The 24,480-nt window shown below is 48.1% G+C and overlaps 2 protein-coding genes across 2 annotated transcripts in view; one reads left to right on the top strand and one right to left on the bottom strand.

Annotated features, from left to right (window-relative positions):
* The window catches only part of p2ry6 (pyrimidinergic receptor P2Y6), a 65,189-nt gene that overhangs the window by 4,708 nt on the left and 36,001 nt on the right, over positions 1-24,480 (top strand). The gene's annotated exons all lie outside the window — the stretch shown is intronic.
* On the bottom strand, positions 10,286-12,287 carry LOC144595442 (BTB/POZ domain-containing protein KCTD14-like). The gene is made up of 2 exons (XM_078402945.1): positions 12,255-12,287; positions 10,286-10,960 (listed from the first exon to the last, which is right to left on the bottom strand). The coding sequence occupies exons 1-2, from the start codon at positions 12,285-12,287 to the stop codon at positions 10,286-10,288; spliced, it is 708 nt and encodes a 235-aa protein (XP_078259071.1).

Here is a 24,480-nt window from a genome sequence, read left to right on the forward strand (position 1 = left end):
GGAGGGTTATATTTTAGATTATACTAGACCAAGTGGACCCGTTGGGCCCAAACCTCTCCTGCATTGGTTCAGCACTCTCTCCTTCCCCACTCTCCTCCCCCCACTCTCCCCTCCCCTCTCCCCCCCCACTCCCCTCTCCCCTCCACCCCTCCACTCCCTCTCCCCCCCCCCACTCCCCTCTCCCCCCCCCACACCCCTCTCCCTCCCCTCCACCCCCCCCCCCCTCCACTCCCCCCTCCCTCCACTCCCCTCTCCCCTCCCCTCTCTCTCCCTCCCCCCACTCCTCTCTCCCCTCCCCACTCCCCTCTCCCTCCACTCCCCTCTCCCTCCTCCACTCCCCCCTCCCTCCACTCCCCTCTCCCTCCCCTCTCTCTCCCTCCCCCACTCCACTCTCCCTCCCCACTCCCCTCTCCCTCCACTCCCCTCTCCCTCCCCCACTCCCCTCTCCCTCCACTCCCCTCTCCCTCCCTCCACTCTCCCCCTCTCCCTCCACTCCCCTCTCCCTCCCCCTCCCTCCATTCCCCCTCTCCCTCCACTCCCCCCTCCCTCCACTCCCTCTCTCTCCCTCCCCTCTCCCCCTCTCCCTCCACTCCCCTCTCTCTCCCTCCCCCACTCCTCTCTCCCTCCCCCTCTCCCTCCACTCCCCTCTCCCTCCACTCCCCTCTCCCTCCCCCTCTCCCCTCTCCCTCCACTCCCCTCTCCCTCCCCCTCTCCCTCCCCCACTCCCCTCTCCCCTCCCCCACTCCCCTCTCCCTCCACTCCCCTCTCCCTCCCCTCTCCCTCCTCTCCCTCCACTCCCCTCTCCCTCCCCCTCTCCCCTCTCCCTCCACTCCCCTCTCCCTCCCCCTCTCCCTCCCCCACTCCCCTCTCCCTCCCCCCACTCCCCTCTCCCTCCACTCCCCCTCTCCCTCCCCACTCCCCCGCTCCCTCCCCCTCTCCTCCACTCCCTCTCTCTCCCTCCCTCTCTCTCCCTCCCCCACTCCCCTCTCCCTCCACTCCCCTCTCCCTCCCCTCTCCTCCACTCCCCTCTCCCTCCCCCTCTCCCCTCTCCCTCCACTCCCCTCTCCCTCCCCTCTCCCTCCCCCACTCCCTCTCCCTCCCCCACTCCCCCTCCCTCCCTCCCCCTCTCCCTCCCCACTCCCCTCTCCCTCCCCCTCTCCCCTCTCCCTCCACTCCCCTCTCTCTCCTCCCCTCTCTCTCCCTCCCCCACTCCCTCCACTCCCTCTCTCTCCCTCCCCTCTCTCTCCCTCCCCCACTCCCCTCTCCCTCCACTCCCCTCTCCCTCCCCACTCCCCTCTCCCTCCCCTCTCCCCTCTCCCCTCCACTCCCCTCTCTCTCCCTCCCCTCTCTCTCCCTCCCCCACTCCCCTCTCCCTCCACTCCCCTCTCCCTTCCCTCCCTCCCCTCCCTTTCTCCCTCCCTTCCCCTCCCCCCCACACTCCATCCCCCTCAACCCCCCTTATCCTCCCCCCCCTCCACCCCCTCCCTCCCTAAGAGATAGATTTAAACTTTAAAATGTGAATAACTTTAAAAATACAGCACAGATTTCAATGAAGCATCTTCCACCAAAGGGACGACGGTGAGTAAAGTTGGGCCTAAAATTGTCAGGCTATCATGTACTGTTTTGGCTGTAGTTCAGGAACAAACAAACAAACAAACGAGAGTTTTAGTACATGGATATATAAAATCAGTGGGGGTTTTGTAGGGGGCAGCACAGTAGCTCAACAGTAGAGTTGCTGGATCACAGCGCCAGAGACCCGGGTTAGATCCCGACTACGGGCGCTGTCTGCACGGAGTTTGTACGTTCTCCCTGTGACCTGCGTGGGTTTTCCCCGGGTGCTCCGGTTTCCTCCCACACTCTAAAGAGGTGCAGGTTTGGAGGTTAATTTGGTTTTGGTAAAAATGATTAAACTGTCCCCCGTGTGTAGGATGGTACTGGTGTGCGGGGAGCACTGGTCGGGGCCGAAGGGCCTTTTATCACGCTGTATCTCGAAACTAAACGGAACAAAATGGGTGGCACAGTGGTGGAGGTGGTAGAGCTGCTGGATCTCAGCACCATGTGACCAGGGTTTGATCCTGACCTCTAGCACTGTCTGTGTGAAGTTTGCAGGTTCTTCCTGTGACCGTATGAATTTCCTCCCAAGTGCTCCTGTTTCTTCCCACGTTCCCAAAGACATGTGGGTTTGTAGGTTATTTGGCTGCTGTAAGTTTGTGTAGGGACTGGATGAGAAAGTGGGAAACATAGACAAAGTGGGAAACATCCACAATCAGTAACCCGTGCCTGCCTTCTCCCCATATCCCTTGATTCCGCTAGCCCCCAGAGCACTATCTAACTCTCTTTTAAATTCATCCAGTGATTTGGCCTCCACTGCCCTCTGTGGCAGAGAATTCCACAAATTCACAACTCTGGGTGAAAAGGTTTTTTTCTCACCTCACTTTTAAATGGCCTCCCCTTTATTCTTGGACTGTGTGTGGCCCCTGGTTCTGGACTCTCCCCAACATTGACATTTTCGTCAGTCACGGGCAACAAATCTGTTCTCTTACATCAATGCTCCCATTAAGAGTAAAAGCCTGCTGTTTATTCTCTAATTAAAACTACAACTATGAATTATTCTGGGGTGCCTGAAAACTAGGTGAGTGTTATTTTTCATATTTGTAAAACATTTTTTTTGCAATTGAAATGTCTCGAAACCCTTTTATCTTTATCTTAAGGAAGTTTTGCCCAACCCCGACACTTTAACCTTGACATCAGTTAACACAGAAACAGAAAATCGGTGCAGGAGGAGGCCATTCAGCCCTTCGAGCCAGCACCGCCATTCATTGTGATCATGGCTGATCATCCACAATCAGTAACCCGTGCCTGCCTTCTCCCCATATCCCTTGATTCCACTAGCCCCTAGAGCTCTATCTAACTCTCTCTTAAATTCATCCAGTGAATTGGCCTCCACTGCCCTCTGTGGCAGAGAATTCCACAAATTCGCAACAAATTCTCTGGGTGAAAAAGTTTTTTCTCGTCTCAGTTTTAAATGGCCTCCCCTTTATTCTTAGACTGTGTGTGGCCCCTGGTTCTGGAAAAAAATTTCCTGCATCTAGCCTGTCCAGTCCTTTTATAATTTCATACGTCCCTATAAGATCCCCTCTCATCCTTCTAAACTCCAGTGAATACAAGCTGGAGTTTACACTAAAGTGGCGATCAGCAGTGCCGATCGTTCCTTGGTCGGATCCATGGCGGATCATTGCCCTATAAGGGACTGACTATCTAATTTGATTAATAAATTTTATCTTTTAAAAACTTTAGTAATTGTTTTGTAACAAAACTGGGAACTTAAACTTGGAGCGTGGAGAAATTAAAACTCTTAAGAATTTGAAAACCTATTTTTAAAAATGCCTTTTTAGAAATTACCTTCCCAAAGAAGAACACCGTATATAATTGTACAGATGCTCCTCGACTTACGATGAGGTTACGTTCCGATAAGGCCATCGTAAATCGAAAACACCGTAAGTCGGAAAGCCCGGGGAAAGATTAAAATTCAAAATTCGAAGTGTGGTTTCTACTGAATGTGTATCACAATGGACGATAGGTGCAGGAGGAGGCCATTCGGCCCTTCGAGCCAGCACCGCCAGTATCGTTTTGCACCATCGTAAAGTCGAAATATCCTTTGTCGGGTAGTATCTGTACGGTTCAATGGTGCTTTAGTGTCACCTGTACAGTGAAATTTGATTTACCATACCGTCGTACCAAAAAATGCAACAGGATACAAGACTACATAAAAATGTAAACATAAACAGCCATCTCAGCAGCCTGTGAGAATCCCCAGGGCACTTTCTCTTTCTCTTAGACAATAGACAATAGGTGCAGGAGGAGGCCATTCGGCCCTTCGAGCCAGCACCGCCATTCAATGTGATCATGGCTGATCATTCTCAATCAGTACCCCGTTCCTGCCTTCTCCCCGTACCCCCCTGACTCCGCTATCCTTAAGAGCTCTATCCAGCTCTCTCTTGAATGCATTCAGAGAATTGGCCTCCACTGCCTTCTGAGGCAGAGAATTCCACAGATTCACAACTCTGACTGAAAAAGTTTTTCCTCATCTCAGTTCTAAATGGCCTCCCCCTTATTCTTAAACTGTGGCCCCTGGTTCTGGACTCCCCCAACATTGGGAACATGTTTCCTGCCTCTAACGTGTCCAACCCCTTAATAATCTTATACGTTTCGATAAGATCTCCTCTCATCCTTCTAAATTCCAGTGTATACAAGCCTCTTTCTCTGTCTCTCTGTCTCTTTTTTTTTTTAAACACGCAACTTTACATTTTATTTCAATCTAATGTCTCTTAACACCTTTTAACATAATACAGAATTAACCAATGAAGATCTGTATAGTAACTGCTCATCACACTAATAAACTGAAGAATCAGTTGTCGCCTGTATTACCAAATGGATAATACTGTGAGAATTCATGCAGAATGCACACAGCTTCGTGGTAAAGTCCAAGATCAAAACTGTTCTTGTCTTCTTGGAAAGGAGTGTAGTAAGCAGCTTTAATAGTGGCTTTCTGCGTAACCTTTCCAACCACTTCAACGACTCCACTCAATTCTTCAAGTGGATTTGTCATTTCCACTGTTACATTTGTCTCCGTCCCTCTCACTTCAATAACTTTTACAGTTCGACTTCACTTCGATAGCTTTTACATTTTCGTCAGTCACGGGCAACAAATCTGTTCTCTTACATCAATGCTTCCATTAAGAGTAAAAGCCTGCTGTTTATTCTCTAATTAAAACTACAACTATGAATTATTCTGGGGTGCCTGAAAACTAGGTGAGTGTTATTTTTCATATTTGTAAAACATTTTTTTTGCAATTGAAATGTCTCGAAACCCTTTTATCTTTATCTTAAGGAAGTTTTGCCCAACCCCGACACTTTAACCTTGACATCAGTTAACACAGAAACAGAAAATCGGTGCAGGAGGAGGCCATTCAGCCCTTCGAGCCAGCACCGCCATTCATTGTGATCATGGCTGATCATCCACAATCAGTAACCCGTGCCTGCCTTCTCCCCATATCCCTTGATTCCACTAGCCCCTAGAGCTCTATCTAACTCTCTCTTAAATTCATCCAGTGAATTGGCCTCCACTGCCCTCTGTGGCAGAGAATTCCACAAATTCGCAACAAATTCTCTGGGTGAAAAAGTTTTTTCTCGTCTCAGTTTTAAATGGCCTCCCCTTTATTCTTAGACTGTGGCCCCTGGTTCTGGACTCCCCCAACATTGGGAAAAAATTTCCTGCATCTAGCTTGTCCAGTCCTTTTATAATTTCATACGTCCCTATAAGATCCCCTCTCATCCTTCGAAACCCCAGTGAATACAAGCTGGAGTTTACACTAATATTGTGCGATGGCTCAGAATTGAAGGATGTTCCTTTAGGAAGATGAGGAATTTCTTTAGTCAGAGAGTCGTGGAATCGAGAACCGGTTTAAGGTGAAGAGAAAGTTTTAAAAAGGAATCTGAGGAGTACCCTTTTCACACAAAGGGTGATGGGTGTGTGGAACGAACTGTCGGAGGAGGAGGAAGTTGACTATCACAATGCTTTAGAAGCAATGAAGACAGTTACTTGGATTGGACAGGTTCAGAGGGATATATGGGCCAAATGCAGTCAGATGGGACTAGAGTCACAGAGTGATACAGTGTGGAAACAGGCCCTTTGGCCCAACTCACCCACACCGGCCAAAATGTCCCAGCTACCCTCGTCTGAGGAAGGGTCTCGACTCGAAACATCACCCATTCCTTCTCTCCAGAGATGCTGCCTGTCCCGCTGAGTTACTCCGGTATTCTCTGTCAGTCAGTCAGAGAGTTGTGAATCTGTGGAATTCTCTGCCTCAGAAGGCAGTGGAGGCCAATTCTCTGAATGCATTCAAGAGAGAGCTAGATAGAGCTCTTAAGGATAGCGAGGTCAGGGGGTATGGGGAGAAGGCAGGAATGGGGTACTGATTGAGAATGATCAACCATGATCACATTGAATGGTGGTGCTGGCTCGAAGGGCCAAATGGCCTCCACCTGCACCTATTGTCTATGTTCCGGCCTGATGTCAGAGAATGTTTCCTGTTTATTTTACATAGAAAACATAGATGCAAAAAGGCAGATACATTTCATAAGGTCATAAAGAATAGTGGAATTAGGCCATTCGGCCCATCAAGTCTACTCCGCCATTCAATCATGGCTGATCTATCTCTCCCTCCTAACCCCATTCTCCTGCCTTCTCCCCATAACCCCTGACACCCACACTGATCAAGAATGGTAACTCAAATTTCACTGTACCTTAAATGGTACATTTGACAATAAATTGATCCTGAGTCTTGAATCTTGAAAGATTCAATATTAGTTTAGTTTAGAGCGGAAACAGGCCCTTCGGCCCACCAAGTCCACACCGACCAGCGATCTCTGCACACTAACACTACCCTACATACACACACACACACACACCCTTGGGACAATTTTACATCAGAATCAGAATAGCCTTTATTGTCATCCAAAAAAACCCAAATCTTTTGGACAAATTTCCATTACCCACAGTCCAACAATAAGAGCAATAAAAATAAGCAACAACACACACAATCACAAACCAACACAAAACAAAAAAAAGAAACATCCATCTAAGCCGATTAATCTTTGGAGTGTGGGAGGAAACCGGAGATCTCGGAGAAAACCCACGCGGGTCACGGGGAGAACGTACAAACTCCGTACAGACAGCGCCCGAGGTCGGGATGGAACCCGGGTCTCCGGCACTGTGAGGCGCCAACTCTACCGCCGCGCCACCGGAAATATTTATTTCCCTGTGAGCCTAGGACTAGTTCAAGTGCACACATCCTTGACAAATCCCCTCTCACCTGGTTTGTGACGTGCATTTTGTGATTTGTTACTCCACATTCGTGGCCACAGACCAGACTCACAACACAAAAGTTGAACAAGTGGCTAATTTATTGCATTACCAAACTTTTCAAAGTACATTCGTTTAAAATTCCACAGACATCTGGTGCCACAATACATTATTACTTTGAAGGGGTTTCAGATACCACGTACTTTGAATAAAATTAGTAACAGTGCTCAAAACTGTTATGGTACATTTATAACGTTTGTTTGGATAGATTTTAACCACAGACAGATTTTTAAACGCAACTGAAATGCGTACAGATTTGGTCTATTTACAGTATTATCTTATGATTTTAAGGAAGGATGTTACTGGATTTAAATTACTCGTATAAAGACTTATAAAAGTTTCACACAGAGTGTGGCACGGTGGCGCAGCGGTAGAGTTGCTGCCTCGCAGCGCCGGAGACCCGGGTTCCATCCCGACTATGGGCGCTGTCTGTACGGAGTTTGTACGTTCTCCCCGTGACCTACGTGGGTTTTCTCCGAGATCTTCGGTTTCCTCCCACACTCCAAAGATGTGCAGGTTTGTGGGTTAATTGGATTGGTGTAAATGTAAAGATTCACCCCAGTGGGTGTAGGATAGTGTTGGTGTGCGGGGATCGCTGGTCGGCGCGGACCCGGTGGGCCGAAGGGCCTGTTTCCGCACTGTATCTCTAAAGTAGAATCACCAAACAGGGGGAATTATCAACCTGCATAACCCTTCAAGCTCTAATTATGTATGTGTCAACAAATGTTGAACTAAAATCCGCAGAGTTTGTTTCAGTCAAAGAGTGACAAGATCCTCGTAAATCTTCTCTACACTCTCTCCATCCTTCTTATAGCAAGGCGACCGAAACTGACCCCCCCCCCCCCCCCCCACACCCCAAATGCGGCCTCACCAACGTCTTGAACAACAGTAACACGACCCCCCAACTTCTATACCCAATAGAAGACAGACATAAAATGCTGGAGTAACTCAGCGGGTCAGGCAGCGTCTCTTGAGAAAAGGAACAGATGGCATTTCGGATCGAGACCCTTCTTTCGAAAGTCTCGACCGGAAACGCCATCTATTTTCTCCAGAGATGCTGCCTGACCCGCTGAGTTACTCCAGTATTTTGTCCCTGTTCGGTATAAACCAGCACCTGCAGTTCCATCCTACACAATCTATGCCCAATACCCTGACCTATTTATTACAGGTCACTGTACGTAAAGCCACCGTTACCACCCAATCTACTTGTGACACTGAAAGGAAGCATGCAGGTACAGCAGGCAGTGAAGAAAGCTAATGGCATGTTGCCCTTCACAACAAGAGGAGTTGAGTATAGGAGCAAAGAGGTCCTTCTGCAGTTGTACAGTGCCCTAGTGAGACCGCACCTGGAGTACTGTGTGCAGTTTTGGTCTCCAAATTTGAGGAAGAATATTCTTGCTATTGAGGGCGTGCAGCGTAGGTTTACTAGGTTAATTCCCAGGAATGGCGGGACTCATATGTTGAAAGACTGGAGCGACTGGGCTTAAATACACTGGAATTTAGAAGGATGAGAGGGGATCTTATTGAAACATATAAGATTATTAAGGGATTGGACATATCAGATTATCTTATTGAAACATATAAGATTATTGGGATCTTATTGAAATTTATAAGATTATTAAGGGGTTGGACACGCTAGAGGCAGGAAACATGTTCCCAATATTGGGGGAAGTCCAGAACCAGGGGCCACAGTTTACGAATAAGGGGTAGGCCATTTAGAACTGAGATGAGGAAAAACATTTTCACCCAGAGAGTTGTGAATCTGTGGAATTCTCTGCCTCAGAAGGCAGTGGAGGCCAATTCTCTGGATGCTTTCAAGAGAGTTAGACAATAGACAATAGGTGTAGGAGTAGGCCATTCAGCCCTTCTGGCCAGCACCACCATTCAATGTGATCATTCTCAATCAGTACCCCGTTCCTGCCCTCTCCCCATACCCCCTGAGTCCGCTATCCTTAAGAGCTCTATCTAGCTCTCTCTTGAAAGCATCCAGAGAATTGGCCTCCACTGCCTTCTGAGGCAGAGAATTCCACAGATTTACAACTCTCTGACTGAAAAAGTTTTTCCTCATCTCCGTTCTAAATGGCCTACCCTTATTCTTAAACTGTGGCCCCTGGTTCTGGACTCCCCCAACATTGGGAACATGTTTCCTGCCTCTAACTTGTCCAACCCCTTAATAATCTTATATGTTTCGATAAGATCCCCTCTCATCCTTCTAAATTCCAGTGTATACAAGCCTAGTCGCTCCAGTCTTTCAACATACGACAGTCCCGCCATTCCGGGAATTAACCTCGTGAACCTACACTGCACGCCCTCAATAGCAAGAATATCCTTCCTCAAATTTGGAGACCAAAACTGCACACAGTACTCCAGGTGCGGTCTCACTAGGGCCCTGTACAACTGCAGAAGGACCTCTTTGCTCCTATACTCAACTCCTCTTGTTATGATAGATAGAGTTTTAGATAGAGCTCTTAAAGATAGCGGAGTCAAGAGATATGGGGGAGAAGGCAGGAACGGGATACTGATTGTGGATGATCAGCCATGATCAACATTGAATGGCGGTGCTGGCTCGAAGGGCTGAATGGCCTCCTCCTGTGCCTATTTTCTATGAACTATTACAGGTCATTGTATGAGAAGCCAGCTTTCGCGCCCAATCTACTTGTGATTCCACCTTTCGGGGAAAGTGTCAATGGTACAGCAGGCAGTGAAGAAAGCCAGTGGAATGTTGGCCTTCATAACGAGGAGTTGAGTATAGGAGCAAAGAGGTCCTTCTGCAGTTGTACAGGGCCCTAGTGAGACCGCACCTGGAGTACTGTGTGCAGTTTTGGTCTCCAAATTTGAGGAAGGATATTCTTGCTATTGAGGGCGTGCAGCGTAGGTTTACTAGGTTAATTCCCGGAATGGCGGGACTATCATACGTTGAAAGACTGGAGCGACTAGGCTTGTATACAATGGAATTTAGAAGGATGAGAGGAGATCTTATCGAAACGTATAAGATTATTAAGGGGTTGGACACGTTAGAGGCTGGAAACATGTTCCCAATGTTGGGGGAGTCCAGAACCAGGGACCACAGTTTAAGAATAAGGGGGAGGCCATTTAGAACTGAGATGAGGAAAAACTTTTTCAGTCAGAGAGTTGTGAATCTGTGGAATTCTCTGCCTCAGAAGGCAGTGGAGGCCAATTCTCTGAATGCATTCAAGAGAGAGCTAGATAGAGCTCTTAAGGATAGCGGAGTCAGGGGGTATGGGGAGAAGGCAGGAATGGGGTACTGATTGAGAATGATCAGCCGTGATCACATTGAATGGCGGTGCGTACAGGCTCGAAGGGCCGAATGGCCTCCCCCTGCACCTATTGTCTATTGTGTTACCACCAAGTGAAAATGAGCTGATAGAAGATGTTGCAAGGCTTGGAGAGAGGCCTTTGCACTATGTCGTAGGGCTGGCAGGAAACCTTGTAGCCCTTCCTCTCCACGTCCATTTTGATGCAGAACAGCATATCGGTGATGGTTGGGGAAGGGTCCCAGGGGCCGAATTTCACGACGGGCTCCCCTTTGGTGCCGTGGTTGAGCATGGCCTTTAAGTACTCTGCGTGGGCCTCCTTGGTTTTGGCCACACAAACCACCACGGTGGACAGGCGGGAGGCCACCACGTCGGCCCTGGCGAGGCGGACGATGAGCTCGATGTTCTCGGCGTAGTTTGCCACCTGCGCCAGGAAGTTCTGCCTACCGACCACCTCGCCGTAGCTCCGGGGCGAGTCCTCCATCATCCTCACCAGCGGCTGGATGCCGTAGTACAGGGCCTCCCGGTGGACCTCCTCCACAAACTCCCTGGGTGGCTCCAGCGAGCGCAGGAACTCCAGGACGTAGGCGAAGAAGGTGCCTTTCCGATCGATGAAGAACCTGCCCTTGGAGTCCACGGGCAGCTTGGTGAGACCGGCGGTGAACATCTCCGACAACCTGGAGCCGGGGTACCGTGTCAGAGTGCCCAGTGTCGTGGTGTAGATGTGACCCCCCACGTTAAGGTTGACCACTTTGGAAAGCTGAAGGAAAATGAAACACAGTTTAGGTCTGAAGGAGGGTCTCGACCCGAAACATCATTCCCATTCCTTCTCTCCAGAGATGCTGCCTGGCCCGCTGAGTTACTCCAGCATTTTGTGTCTACCTTCAATTTCAACCAGCATCTGCAGTTATTTTCCTACACTATTTAGGTCTAGGTTTGTTTAGTTTAGTTTAGAGATATGAAACAGACCCCTTCAGCCCACCGGGTCCGCGCCGACCAGCGATCCCCACACACTAACTATCCTAGACAATAGACAATAGGTGCAGGAGGAGGCCATTCGGCCCTTCGATCCAGCAACACCATTCAATGTGATCATGGCTGATCATTCTCAATCAGTACCCCGTTCCTGCCTTCTCCCCATACCCCCTGACTCCGCTATCCTTAAGAGCTCTATCCAGCTCTCTCTTGAATGCATTCAGAGACTTGGCCTCCACTGCCTTCTGAGGCAGTGAATTCCACAGATTTACAACTCTGACTGAAAAAGTTTTTCCTCATCTCCATTCTAAATGGCCTACCCCTTATTCTTAAATTGTGGCCCATGGTTCTGGACTCCCCCAACATTGGGAACATGTTTCCTGCCTCTAACGTGTCCAACCCCTTAATAATCTTATAGGTTTCGATAAGATCCCCTCTCATCCTAAATTCCAGTGTATACAAGCCTAGCCGCTCCAGTCTTTCAACATACGACAGTCCTGCCATTCCGGGAATTAACCTGGTAAACCTACGCTGCACGCCCTCAATAGCAAGAATCCTACGCCCACTAGGGACAATTTTTTACATTTTACCAAGCCAATTAACCTACAAACCTGCACGTCTTTGGAGTGTGGGAGGAAACCGAAGATCTCGGAGGAAACCCACGCAGGTCACGGGCAGAACGTACAAACTCCATACAGACAGCACCCGTAGTCGGGATGGAACCCGGGTCTCCGGCGCTGTGAAGTGAAGGCTGTACTCGCTGCTCCGCCCGGCCGCACTCTGGCCTGTCCTGCCTTCAAAAAGAATTAGCATCGCTGAATGTCTTTCCCGAAGTCCCGACTAACTTACCAGAGTGGAACAACGTGGAAACAGACCCCCTCGGCCCAACTTGCCCACACCGGCCATCATGCCCCATCTACACTAGTCCCACCTGCCTGCTTTTGGCCCGTATCCCTCCAAACCCGTGTAGGGAACGACAGATCAGCCATGATTGAATGGCATACTAGACTTGATGGGCCGAATGGCCTAATTCTGCAGACCAGTGCAGATTCTGCTCAGACTGCTGCACTTCCTGCAACAAGGGTTATCTTTACAGAGGTGTACAAAATCATGAGAGGAATAGATCGGGTAGATGCACAGAGTTGCCCAGAGTCGGGGAATCGAGGACCAGAGGACATAGGTTCAAGGTGAAAGATTTAATAGGAACCTGCGGGGCTAACTTTTTTTTAACACAAAGTTTGTTGGGTGGGTGGAACGAGCTTCCTGAGAATGTCTGAAGAAGGGTCTCGACCCGAAACGTCACCCATTCCTTCTGTCCCGAGATGCTGCCTGACCTGCTGAGTTACTCCAGCATTTTGTGTCTACCTTCCCAATTAACCTGTCCAATCCATGAAATGTTTCTTAAATATCGCGACTCACTGTGATGGATGTTTCTTTTTTTTGTTTTGTGTTGGTTTTGTGATTGTGTGTGTGTGTGTTATTGCTTTATTTTTATTGCTTCTTATTGTTGGACTGTGGGTAACAGATTTTGGCCAAAAGACTTGGCTTTTTTTGGATGGCTATTAATGCTATTCTGACGATACTGATTCTGATTCTGTCCCTGCCTCAACTACCTCCTCAGGAAGTGTAAGAAAATAACTGCAGATACTGGTACAAATCGAAGGTATTTATTTCACAAAATGCTGCAGTAACTCAGCGGTTCAGGCAGCATCTCAGGAGAGAAGGAATGGGTGACGTTTCGGGTCGAGACTCTTTTTCAGACCTCCTCAGGAAGCTCGTTCCACCCACCCACCCACCCAACAAACTTTGTGTTTAAAAAAAAAGTTAGCCCCGCAGGTTCCTATTAAATCTTTCACCTTGAACCTGTGTCCTCTGGTCCTCGATTCCCCGACTCTGGGCAAAGACTCTGTGCATTTACCCGATCTATTCCTCTCATGATTTTGTACACCTCTATAAAGATCACCCTTGTTGCAGGAAGTGCAGCAGTCTGAGCAGAATCTGCACTGGTCAGCAGAATTAGGCCATTCGGCCCATCAAGTCTAGTCTGCCATTCAATCATGGCTGATCTGTCATTCCCTCTCAACCCCATTGTCCTGCCTTCACCCCATAACCCCTGACACCCGTACTAATCAAAATCTGTCAATCTCCACCTTAGAAATATCCATTGACTTGGCCTCCACAGCCGTCTGTGGCAAAGAATTCTACAGATTCACCACCCACTGACTAAAGAAATTCCCCCCCATCTCCTTCCTAAAGGAACATCCTTTTCGAAGTCGTGTAGAAAAATAACTGCACATGCTTGTATTCACTGCAGTTTAGAAGGACGAGAGGGGATCTTATAGAAACATATAAAATTCTAAATGGACTGGTCAAGCTAGATGCAGGAAAAATGTTCCCAATGTTGGGAGAGTCCAGAACCAGGGGCCACACAGTCTAAGAATAAAGGGGAGGCCATTTAAAACTGAGGTGAGAAGGAACTTTTTCATCCATAGAGTTGTGAATTTGTGTAATTCTCTGCCACAGAGGGCAGTGGAGGCCAAATCACTGGATGGATTTAAGAGAGAGTTAGATAGAGCTCTAGGGGGTAGTGGAATCAAGGGATATGGGGAGAAGGCAGGCACGGGTTATTGATTGTGGACGATCAGCCATGATCAACAATGAATGGCAGTGCTGGCTCGAAGGGCCGAATGGCCTCCTCCTGCACCTATTTTCTATGTTTCTATGCTGGTTCAAATCGAAGGTAGAGACAAAATGCTGGAGTAACTCAGCGGGTCAGGCAGCATCTCAGGAGAGAAGGAATGGGTGACGTTTCGGGTCGAGACCCTTCTTCAGACTGATGGACACAAAATGCTGGAGTGACTCAACTTCAGATAGTTCCTCTGTCCCTCTCTTTCCCCTCCCCCATCCCAGATCTCCCACTAGTCTTCCTGTCTCCTACTACATCCCATCTTTGTCCCGCCCCCCCTCCCCTGACATCAGTCTGAAGAAGGGTCTTGACCCGAAACGTCTCCCATTCCTTCTCTCCAGAGATGCTGTCTGACCCGCTGAGTTACTCCAGCTTTTTGTGTCTACCTTCCTTTTCTAAGTCTGTAGCCTCTGGTCCTAGACTTTCCCACTAGTGGAAACATCAGTTCAGTTTATTGTCACGTGTACCGAGGTACAGTGAAAAGCTTTTGTTGCGCGCTAACCAGTCAGCGGAAAGACAACACACGATTACATTCGAGCCGTCCACAGCGTGCAGATACAGGGTAAAGGGGGTTAGTGCAAGACAAAGTCCGATCAAGGATAGTCCAAGGGTCTCCAATGAGGTAGATAGTAGTTCAGGACCACTCCGTTGCCTGATAACAGCTGGGAATCAGTTATATACAATAGACAATAGACAATAGGTGCAGGAGGAGGCCATTCGGCCCTTCGAGCCAGCACCGCCATTCAATGTGATCATGGCTGATCATTCTCAATCAGTACCCCGTTCCTGCCTTCTCCCCATACCCCCTGACTCCGCTATCCTTAAGAGCTCTATCCAGCTCTCTCTTGAATGTATTCAGAGAATTGGCCTCCACTGCCTTCTGAGGCAGAGAATTCCACAGATTCACAACTCTCTGACTGAAAAAGTTTTTCCTCATCTCAGTTCTAAATGGCCTACCCCTTATTCTTAAACTGTGGCCCCTTGTTCTGGACTCCCCCAACATTGGGAACATGTTTCCTGCCTCTAACGTGTCCAACCCCTTAATAATCTTATACGTTTCGATAAGATCTCCTCTCATCCTTCTAAATTCCAGTGGATACAAGCCTAGAGGCTCCAGTCTTTCAACATATGACAGTCCTGCCATTCCGGGAATTAACCTAGTAAACCCACGCTGCACGCCCTCAATAGCAAGAATATCCTTCCTCAAACTTGGAGACCAAAACTGCACACAGTACTCCAGGTGGCCTGATAACAGCTGGGAAGATAGACACAAAATGCTGGAGTAACTCAGCGGGACAGGCTGCATCTCTGGATAGAAGGAATGGGTGAGATTTCTGGTCGAGACCCTTCTTCAGACTCAGAATCAGGAGAGAGGGAGACACAGAGGTAAGGAAGGGTAAGGTGTGAAAACAAGACATCAAAAGAGATGAAAAATGTAGAATAGATCATTGTTGGTTGGGAGAAGGTAACAACAATGCAAACGGATGAAATGTAATCAGTGGAGACAGTCGGATTGGTGGGAGAACTGGGAAGTGGGAGGGATGGAGAGAGAGAGAGGGAGAAAGCAAGTTACCTGAAATCATGAGTTACTTTCATATGAGGAAAGACTGGATAGACTCGGCTTGTACTCGCTGGAATTTAGAAGATTGAGGGGGATTCTTAAGGGGTTGGACAGGCTAGATGCAGGAAGATTGTTCCCGATGTTGGGGAAGTCCAGAACAAGGGGTCACAGTTTAAGGATAAGGGAGAAATCTTTTAGGACCGAGATGAGAACGTTTTTTTCCACACAGAGAGTGGTGAATCTGTGGAATTCTCTGCCACAGAAGGTAGTTGAGGCCAGTTCATTGGCTATATTTAAGAGGGAGTTAGATGTGGCCCTTGTGGCTAAAGGGATCAGGGGGTATGGAGAGAAGGCAGGTACGGGATACTGAGTTGGATGATCAGCCATGATCATATTGAATGGCGGTGCAGGCTCGAAGGGCCGAATGGCCTACTCCTGCACCTATTTTCTATGTTTCTATGTTTCTATGTTAGAGAAGTCAATGTTGATACCGCTGGGGTGTGAGCTGCCCAAGCCAAATACGAGGTGCTGTTCCTCCAATTTGCGCTGGGCCTCACTCTGACAATGGAGGAGGCCCAGGACAGGAAGGTTAGTGTGGGAATGGGAGGGGGGGGTAGTTGAAGTGTTTGGCAACTGGGAGATCGGGTAGGTTTAGGCGGGCTGAGCGGAGGTGTTAATCTGGAGGTGTGTACATTTTCACACTTTGAGTACAACAAACGTGAACTCACCTTCTGTGAGGGACCGGGTGTGTGTCTGGTGACGGGGTTTCTCCGAGCTTGCCTGCTCATCTCCACTAGTCCACTGGACACACAAGCTACCAGCAGCGGCCGATAATTCCTGTCAACATGGGATCCTGTGCAGGAACCTGGGCCAGACGCCAACGTAGGCGTGACCGATCCCCCACTCATTCAAATATCTCTCCCAGCTGAAGGCAGACACTGAAAATGCCGGAGTAACTCAGCGGGTCAGGCACCATTATCGAAACGTTTAAGATTATTAAGGGGTTGGACACGTTAGAGGCAGGAAACATGTTCCCAATGTTGGGGGAGTCCAGAACAAGGGGCCACACAGTTTAAGAATAAGGGGTAGGCCATTTAGAACAGAGATGAGGAAAAACTTTTTCAGTCAGAGAGTTGTGAATCTGTGGAATTCTCTGCCTCAGAGGGCAGTGGAGGCCAATTCTCTGAATGCATTCAAGAGAGAGCTAGATAGAGCTCTTAAGGATAGCGAAGTCAGGGGGTATGGGGAGAAGGCAGGAACGGGGTACTGATTGAGAATGATCAGCCATGATCACTTAAATGCGCGTAGTATAAAAAATAAAGTGGATGAGCTTGAGGCTCAGTTAGTCATGGGCAAGTATGATGTTGTAGGGATCACTGAGACATGGCTACAAGAGGACCAGGGCTGGGAACTGAATATTCAGGGGTACACAACGTATAGAAAAGACAGACAGGTGGGCAGAGGGGGTGGGGTTGCTCTGATGGTAAGGAATGATATTCATTCCCTTGCAAGGGGTGACATAGAATCAGGAGATGTTGAATCAGTATGGATAGAAATGAGAAATTGTAAGGGTAAAAAGACCCTAATGGGAGTTATCTATAGGCCCCCAAACAGTAGCCTCGACTTAGGGTGCAAGTTAAATCAGGAGATAAAATTGGCGTGTCAAAAATGTAATGCTACGGTGGTTATGGGAGATTTCAACATGCAGGTAGACTGGGAAAATCAGGTTGGAAATGGACCCCAGGAAAGAGAGTTTGTAGAGTGCCTTCGAGATGGATTCTTAGAACAGCTTGTACTGGAGCCTACCAGGGAGAAGGCAATTCTGGATTTAGTGTTGTGTAATGATCCTGATCTGATAAGGGGACTAGAGGTAAAAGAGCCATTAGGAGGCAGTGATCACAACATGATAAGTTTTACTCTGCAAATGGAAAGGCAGAAGGGAAAATCGGAAGTGTCGGTATTACAGTATAGCAAAGGGGATTACAGAGGCATGAGGCGGGAGCTGGCCAAAATTGATTGGAAGGAGGCCCTAGCAGGGAAGACGGTAGAACAGCAATGGCAGGTATTCCTGGGAATAATGCAGAGGTTGCAGGATCAATTTATTCCAAAGAGGTGGAAAGACTCTAAGGGGAGTAAGAGACACCTGTGGCTGACAAGGGAAGTCAGGGACAGCATAAAAATTAAGGAGAGGAAGTATAACATAGCAAAGAAGAGTGGGAAGACAGAGGATTGGGACTCTTTTAAAGAGCAACAAAAGTTAACTAAAAAGGCAATACGAGGAGAAAAGATGAGGTACGAGGGTAAACTAGCCAATAATATAAAGGAGGATAGCAAAAGTTTTTTTAGGTACGTGAAGAGGAAAAAAATAGTCAAGGCAAATGTGGGTCCCTTGAAGACAGAAGCAGGGGAATTTATTATGGGGAACAAAGAAATGGCAGACGAGTTAAACCGTTACTTTGGATCTGTCTTCACTGAGGAAGATACACACAATCTCCCAAATGTTCTAGGGGCCGGAGAACCTAGGGTGATGGAGGAACTGAAGGAAATCCACATTAGGCAGGAAATGGTTTTGGGTAGACTGATGGGACTGAAGGCTGATAAATCCCCAGGGCCTGATGGTCTGCATCCCAGGGTACTTAAGGAGGTGGCTCTAGAAATAGTGGAAGCATTGGAGATCATTTTTCAATGTTCTATAGATTCAGGATCAGTTCCTGTGGATTGGAGAATAGCAAATGTTATCCCACTTTTTAAGAAAGGAGGGAGAGAGAAAACGGGTAATTATAGACCAGTTAGTCTGACATCAGTGGTGGGGAAAATGCTGGAGTCAATTATAAAAGACGAAATTGCTGAGCATTTGGATAGCAGTAACGGGATCGTTCCGAGTCAGCATGGATTTACGAAGGGGAAATCATGCTTGACAAATCTACTGGAATTTTTTGAGGATGTAACTAGGAAAATTGACAAGGGAGAGTCAGTGGATGTGGTGTACCTCGACTTTCAGAAAGCCTTCGACAAGGTCCCACATAGGAGATTAGTGGGCAAAATTAGGGCACATGGTATTGGGGGTAGGGTACTGACATGGATAGAAAATTGGTTAACAGACAGAAAGCAAAGAGTGGGGATAAATGGGTCCCTTTCGGAATGGCAGGCAGTGACCAGTGGGGTACCGCAAGGTTCGGTGCTGGGACCCCAGCTATTTACGATATACATTAATGACTTAGACGAAGGGATTAAAAGTACCATTAGCAAATTTGCAGATGATACTAAGTTGGGGGGTAGTGTGAATTGTGAGGAAGATGCAATAAGGCTGCAGGGTGACCTGGACAGGTTGTATGAGTGGGCGGATACATGGCAGATGCAGTTTAATGTAGATAAGTGTGAGGTTATTCACTTTGGAAGTAAGAATAGAAAGGCAGATTATTATCTGAATGGTGTCAAGTTAGGAGGAGCGGGAGTTCAACGAGATCTGGGTGTCCTAGTGCATCAGTCACTGAAAGGAAGCATGCAGGTTCAGCAGGCAGTGAAGAAAGCCAATGGAATGTTGGCCTTCGTAACAAGAGGAGTTGAGTATAGGAGCAAAGAGGTCCTTCTACAGTTGTACCGGGCCCTGGTGAGACCGCACCTGGAGTACTGTGTGCAGTTTTGGTCTCCAAATTTGAGGAAGGATATTCTTGCTATGGAGGGCGTGCAGCGTAGGTTCACTAGATTAATTCCCGGAATGGCGGGACTGTCGTATGTTGAAAGGCTGGAGCGATTGGGCTTGTATACACTGGAATTTAGAAGGATGAGGGGGGATCTTATTGAAACATATAAGATAATTAGGGGATTGGACACATTAGAGGCAGATAACATGTTCCCAATGTTGGGGGAGTCCAGAACAAGGGGCCACAGTTTGAGAATAAGGGGTAGGCCATTTCGAACGGAGATGAGGAAGAACTTTTTCAGTCAGAGGGTGGTGAAGGTGTGGAATTCTCTGCCTCAGAAGGCAGTGGAGGCCAGTTCGTTGGATGCTTTCAAGAGAGAGCTGGATAGAGCTCTTAAGGATAGCGGAGTGAGGGGATATGGGGAGAAGGCAGGAACGGGGTACTGATTGATAGTGATCAGCCATGATCGCATTGAATGGCGGTGCTGGCTCGAAGGGCTGAATGGCCTACTCCTGCACCTATTGTCTATTGTCTATTGTCTATTGTCTATTGAATGGCGGTGCTGGCTCGAAGGGCTGAATGGCCTCCTCCTGCACCTATTGTCTATTGTCTTATCTCTGGAGAGAAGGAATGGGGTGACGTTTCGGCTTGAGACCCTTCTTCAGACTGAGAGTCAGGGGGGTGGGGGGGGGGGGGGAGAGGGCGACACAGAGATAAGGAAGGGCAAGGTGTGAAAACGAGACATTAAAAGAGACGAGGGCCTAGGAAAATGTAGAATAGATCGTTGTTAACTAGGACGAAAGTGAGAACAAAGCAAACGAGATAAAATGTAAGATAGACACCAATTGCTGGGGTTACTCAGCGGGTCAGGTAGCGTCTCTGGAGAGAATTCTGGAATGGGGTGACATTTCGGGTCGAGACAATAGGTGCAGGAGTAGGCCATTCGGCCTTTCGAGCCAGCACCGCCATTCAATGTGATCATGGCTGATCGTCCACAATCGTTACCCCGTTCCTGCCTTCTCCCCGTACCTCCTGACTCCGCTATCGTTAAGAGCTCTGTCTAGCTCTCTCTTGAAAGCATCCAGAGGATTGGCTCTGAGGAAGGGTCTCAAAAGCTTTTCACTGTACCTCGCTCGGCTCGCGTGACAATAAACTAAACTCAACTCAAACTCAAGACAGACACAAAATGCTGGAGTAACTCGGTGGGACGGGCAGCATCTCTGGAGGGAAGGAATGGGCGACATTTCAGGTTGAGACCTTACTTCAGACTCTAAACTCAACTCATTCTACCTTCTATCCACCTCATCGGTGACTCTCGGACTATCCTTTACCTTGCACTAAACGTTATTCCCTTATCACGTATCGATACGCCGTAATAATGTATTGTCTTTCCGCTGACTGGTTAGCGTGCAACAAAAGCCTTTTCACTGTGTACCTCGGTTACATGTGACAATAAACTGGAGTTACTCCAGAGATGCTGCCTGTCCCGCTGAGTTACTCCAACATTTTGCAGTTGCTCCCTGCACATTCAGTCTGGTCTGAAGAAGGGTCTCGACCCGAAACGTCAGTCTGAAGAAGGGTCTCGACCCGAAAACGGCACCCATTCCTTCTCTCCCGAGATGCTGCCTGACCTGCTGAGTTACTCCAGCATTTTGTGAATAAATACCTTCAGTCAGGACTGAACGCTGGTTGATACCAAAGAAAGACACAAAGTGCTGGAGTAACTCAGCAGGTCAGGCAGCATCGTAATGTTGCCCGGCCTGCTGAGTTACCCCAGCACTTTGCATCATCTATCATCTCCGAAGGAGAAATAGGTGCGTTGTTGGAAATGCAAAGCATTTGCAAAACTACTGGAGAGGGCGGAGGAGAAAGACGAGACTTTAGTTTAGAGTTTAGAGATGCAGCGCGGAAACAGGCCCTTCGGCCCACCGGGTCCGCGCCGCCCAGCGATCCCCGCACACTAACACTATCCTACACACACTAGGGACAATTTTTACATTTGCACCAAGCCAATTAACCTACAAACCTGCACGTCTCTTTGGAGTGTGGGAGGAAACCGAAGATCTCGGAGAAAACCCACACGGGTCACGGGGAGAACGTACAAACTCCATACAGAAGAATCGTGTTTCTAAACAACTTTGTGTAACTTCAAGACACCCAAAATCCAAGCACGAGTTCTCTTGAGAGTCATAGAGTGATACAGCGTGGAAACAGGCCCTTCAGCCCAACTTACCCGCACCGACCAACATGTCCCATCTTCACTAGTCCCACCTGCCTTGGTCCATATCCCTCCAAACCTGTCCTATCCATGTACCTGTCTAACTGCTTCATAAAGGTTGCAATAGTCCCAGCCTCAACTACCTCCTCCGGCAACTCATTCCATACACCCACCAACCTCTGTATGGAATCAACAACTATTGAATTGTGGCCCCAAACTGCACTTTAAATCCATTGAGTGAGTAAACATAAAAACATAGAAAATAGGTGCAGGAGGAGGCCATTGGGCCCTTCGAGCCAGCACTGCCATTCAATGTGATCACGGTTGATCATTCAAAATCAGTACCCCGTTCCTGCTTTCTCCCCATATCCCTTGATTCCGTTAGCCTGAAGAGCTATATATAACTCTCTCTTGAATACATCCAGTGAATTGGCCTCCACTGCCTTCAGTGGCAGAGAATTCCACAGATTTACAACTCTCTGAGTTGCATTTTGGGAAGTCTAACATGGGCAGGACCTACACAGTGAATGGTAGGGCTCTGGGTAGTGTTGTAGAGCAGAGGGATCTAGGAGTACAGGTGCATGGTTCCTTGAAGGTGGAGTCGCAGGTAGATAAGGTGGTCTAAAAGGCTTTTGGCACTTTGGCCTTCATCAGTCAGAGTATTGAGTATAGAAGTTGGGAGGTCATGTTGCAGTTGTATAAGACGTTGGTGAGGCCGCATTTAGAATGTTGTGTTCAGTTCTGGGCACCATGTTATAGGAAAGATATTGTCGAGCTTGAAAGGGTTCAGAGAAGATTTACGAGGATGTTGCCAGGACTAGAGGGTGTGAGATACAGGGAGAGGTTGAGTAGGCTGGGTCTCTATTCCATGGAGCGCAGGAGGATGAGGGGAGATCTTATAGAGGTACACAAAATCATGAGAGGAATAGATCGGGTAGATGCACAGAGTCTCTTGCCCAGAGTAGGGGAATCGAGGACCAGAGGACATAGGTTCAAGGTGAAGGGGGAAAGATTTAATAGGAATCCGAGGGGTAACTTTTTTCACACAAAGAGTGGTGGGTGTACGGAACGAGCTGCCAGAGGAGGTAGTTGAGGCTGGGACTATCCCAACATTTAAGAGACTGTTGGACAGGTACATGGATAGGACAGGTTTGGAGGGATATGGACCAAACGCAGGCAGGTGGGATTAGTGTAGCTGGGACACGTTGGCCGGTATGGGCAAGTTGGGCTGAAGGGCCTGTTTCCACACTGTATCACTCTGTGACTCTGGGTGAAAAGGTTTTTCCTCATCTCAGTCTTAAACTGTAACCCCTTAGTTCTGGACTGCCCCAACATTTTTTCTTGCATCTAGCCTGTCCAATCCCTTTGGAATTCTATATGTTTCTATATAAAACATGTAACATTCTTAAGGGTTTGGACAGGCAAGATGCAGGAAAAATGTTCCTGATGTTGGGGGAACGTTATAAAACAGTCTGAAGAAGGGTCTCGACCCGAAACGTCACCCATTCCTTCTCTCCAGAGCTAGATAGAGCTCTTAAGGATAGCGGAGTCAGGGGGTATGGGGAGAAGGCAGGAACGGGGTACTGATTGAGAATGATCAGCCATGATCACATTGAATGGTGGTGCTGGCTCGAAGAGCCGAATGGCCTACTCCTGCACCTATTGTCTATTATCTTTGTCTCCAGAGATGCTGCCTGACCCGCTGAGTTACTCCAGCATTTTTTATGCTGGGCTTGTATACACTGGAATATAGAAGGATGAGAGGGGATTTTATTGAAACATATAAGATTATTAAGGTATTGGACACATTAGAGGCAGGAAATATGTTCCCAATGTTGGGGGAGTCCAGAACCAGGGGCCACAGTTTAAGAATAAGGGGTAGGCCATTTAGAACAGAGATGAGAAAAAACATTTTCAGTCAGAGAGTTATGAATCTGTGGAATTCTCTGCCTCAGAAGGCAGTGGAGGCCAATTCTCTGGATGCATTCAAGAGAGAGCTGGATAGAGCTCTTAAGGATAGCGGAGTCAGGGGGTATGGGGAGAAGGCAGGAACGGGGTACTGATTGAGAATGATCAGCCATGATCACATTGAATGGCGGTGCGTACAGGCTCGAAGGGCCGAATGGCCTCCTCCTGCACCTATTGTCTATTCTCTATTGTGTCTACCTTTCATTATAAAAACAGTTCTATAAAAGAACTGTCTCGTTAGTCTAGGGGTATGATTCTTGTTTAGGGTGTGAAAGGTCCCAGGTTCAAATCCCCGACGAGCCCTCGCCAAAGCTCCAGAGCCTGGGTTCGATCCTGACCTCGAGTACCATCTGTGCGGAGTTTGCACGTGGCCCTGTGTGGGTTTTCTCCGGGTGCTCCGGTTTCCCCCCGGGTCCCAGAGACATGCAGGGTTGTCGGTCAGTTGACCCTCTGCAAATTGCCCCCTAATGTGTAAGGAATGGGCCCACAATGGGGACAACATGGAACTGGCATGAACGGGTGGGTGAAAGACACAGAATGATGGAGTGACTCTCATCTCCTTTGAAGAAGTTTATTTAGAAAGTTCACAGCATATTTCCCTGCCAAGAAAAAATTCTGTTGCTCCCCCCACCACCCCCCCCCCCACCCCCAATTAATAAGAATAAGGGGTCGGCCATTTAGAACTGAGATGAGGAAAAACTTTTTCACTCAGAGAGTTGTAAATCTGTGGAATTCTCTGCCTCAGAAGGCAGTGGAGGCCAATTCTTTGAATGCATTATGTATTTATTTGTTTTTGCATTTATTGCATATATGTTTGTACGCACCGTCAGGATTGGCTATTTTTTAATTTCGTTGTACTCGTTGCAATGACAATAAATGAATATTATTATTATTATTATTATTATTATAGAGCTCTTAAGGATAGCGGAGTCAGGGGGCACGGGGAGAAGGCAGGAACGGGGTACTGATTGTGGATGATCAGCCATGATCACATTGAATGGCGGTGCTGGCTCGAAGGGCCGAATGGCCTCAATAGACAATAGGTGCAGGAGGAGGCCATTCGGCCCTTCGAGCCAGCACCACCATTCAATGTGATCATGGCTGATCATTCTCAATCAGTACCCCGTTCCTGACTTCTCCCCATACCCCCTGACTCCGCTATCCTTAAGAGCTCTATCTATCTCTCTCTTGAATGCATTCAGAGAATTGGCCTCCACTGCCTTCTGAG

This window comes from Rhinoraja longicauda, chromosome 7 (genome assembly GCF_053455715.1).
Source record: "Rhinoraja longicauda isolate Sanriku21f chromosome 7, sRhiLon1.1, whole genome shotgun sequence".
NCBI classification, from domain to species: domain Eukaryota; kingdom Metazoa; phylum Chordata; class Chondrichthyes; order Rajiformes; family Arhynchobatidae; genus Rhinoraja; species Rhinoraja longicauda.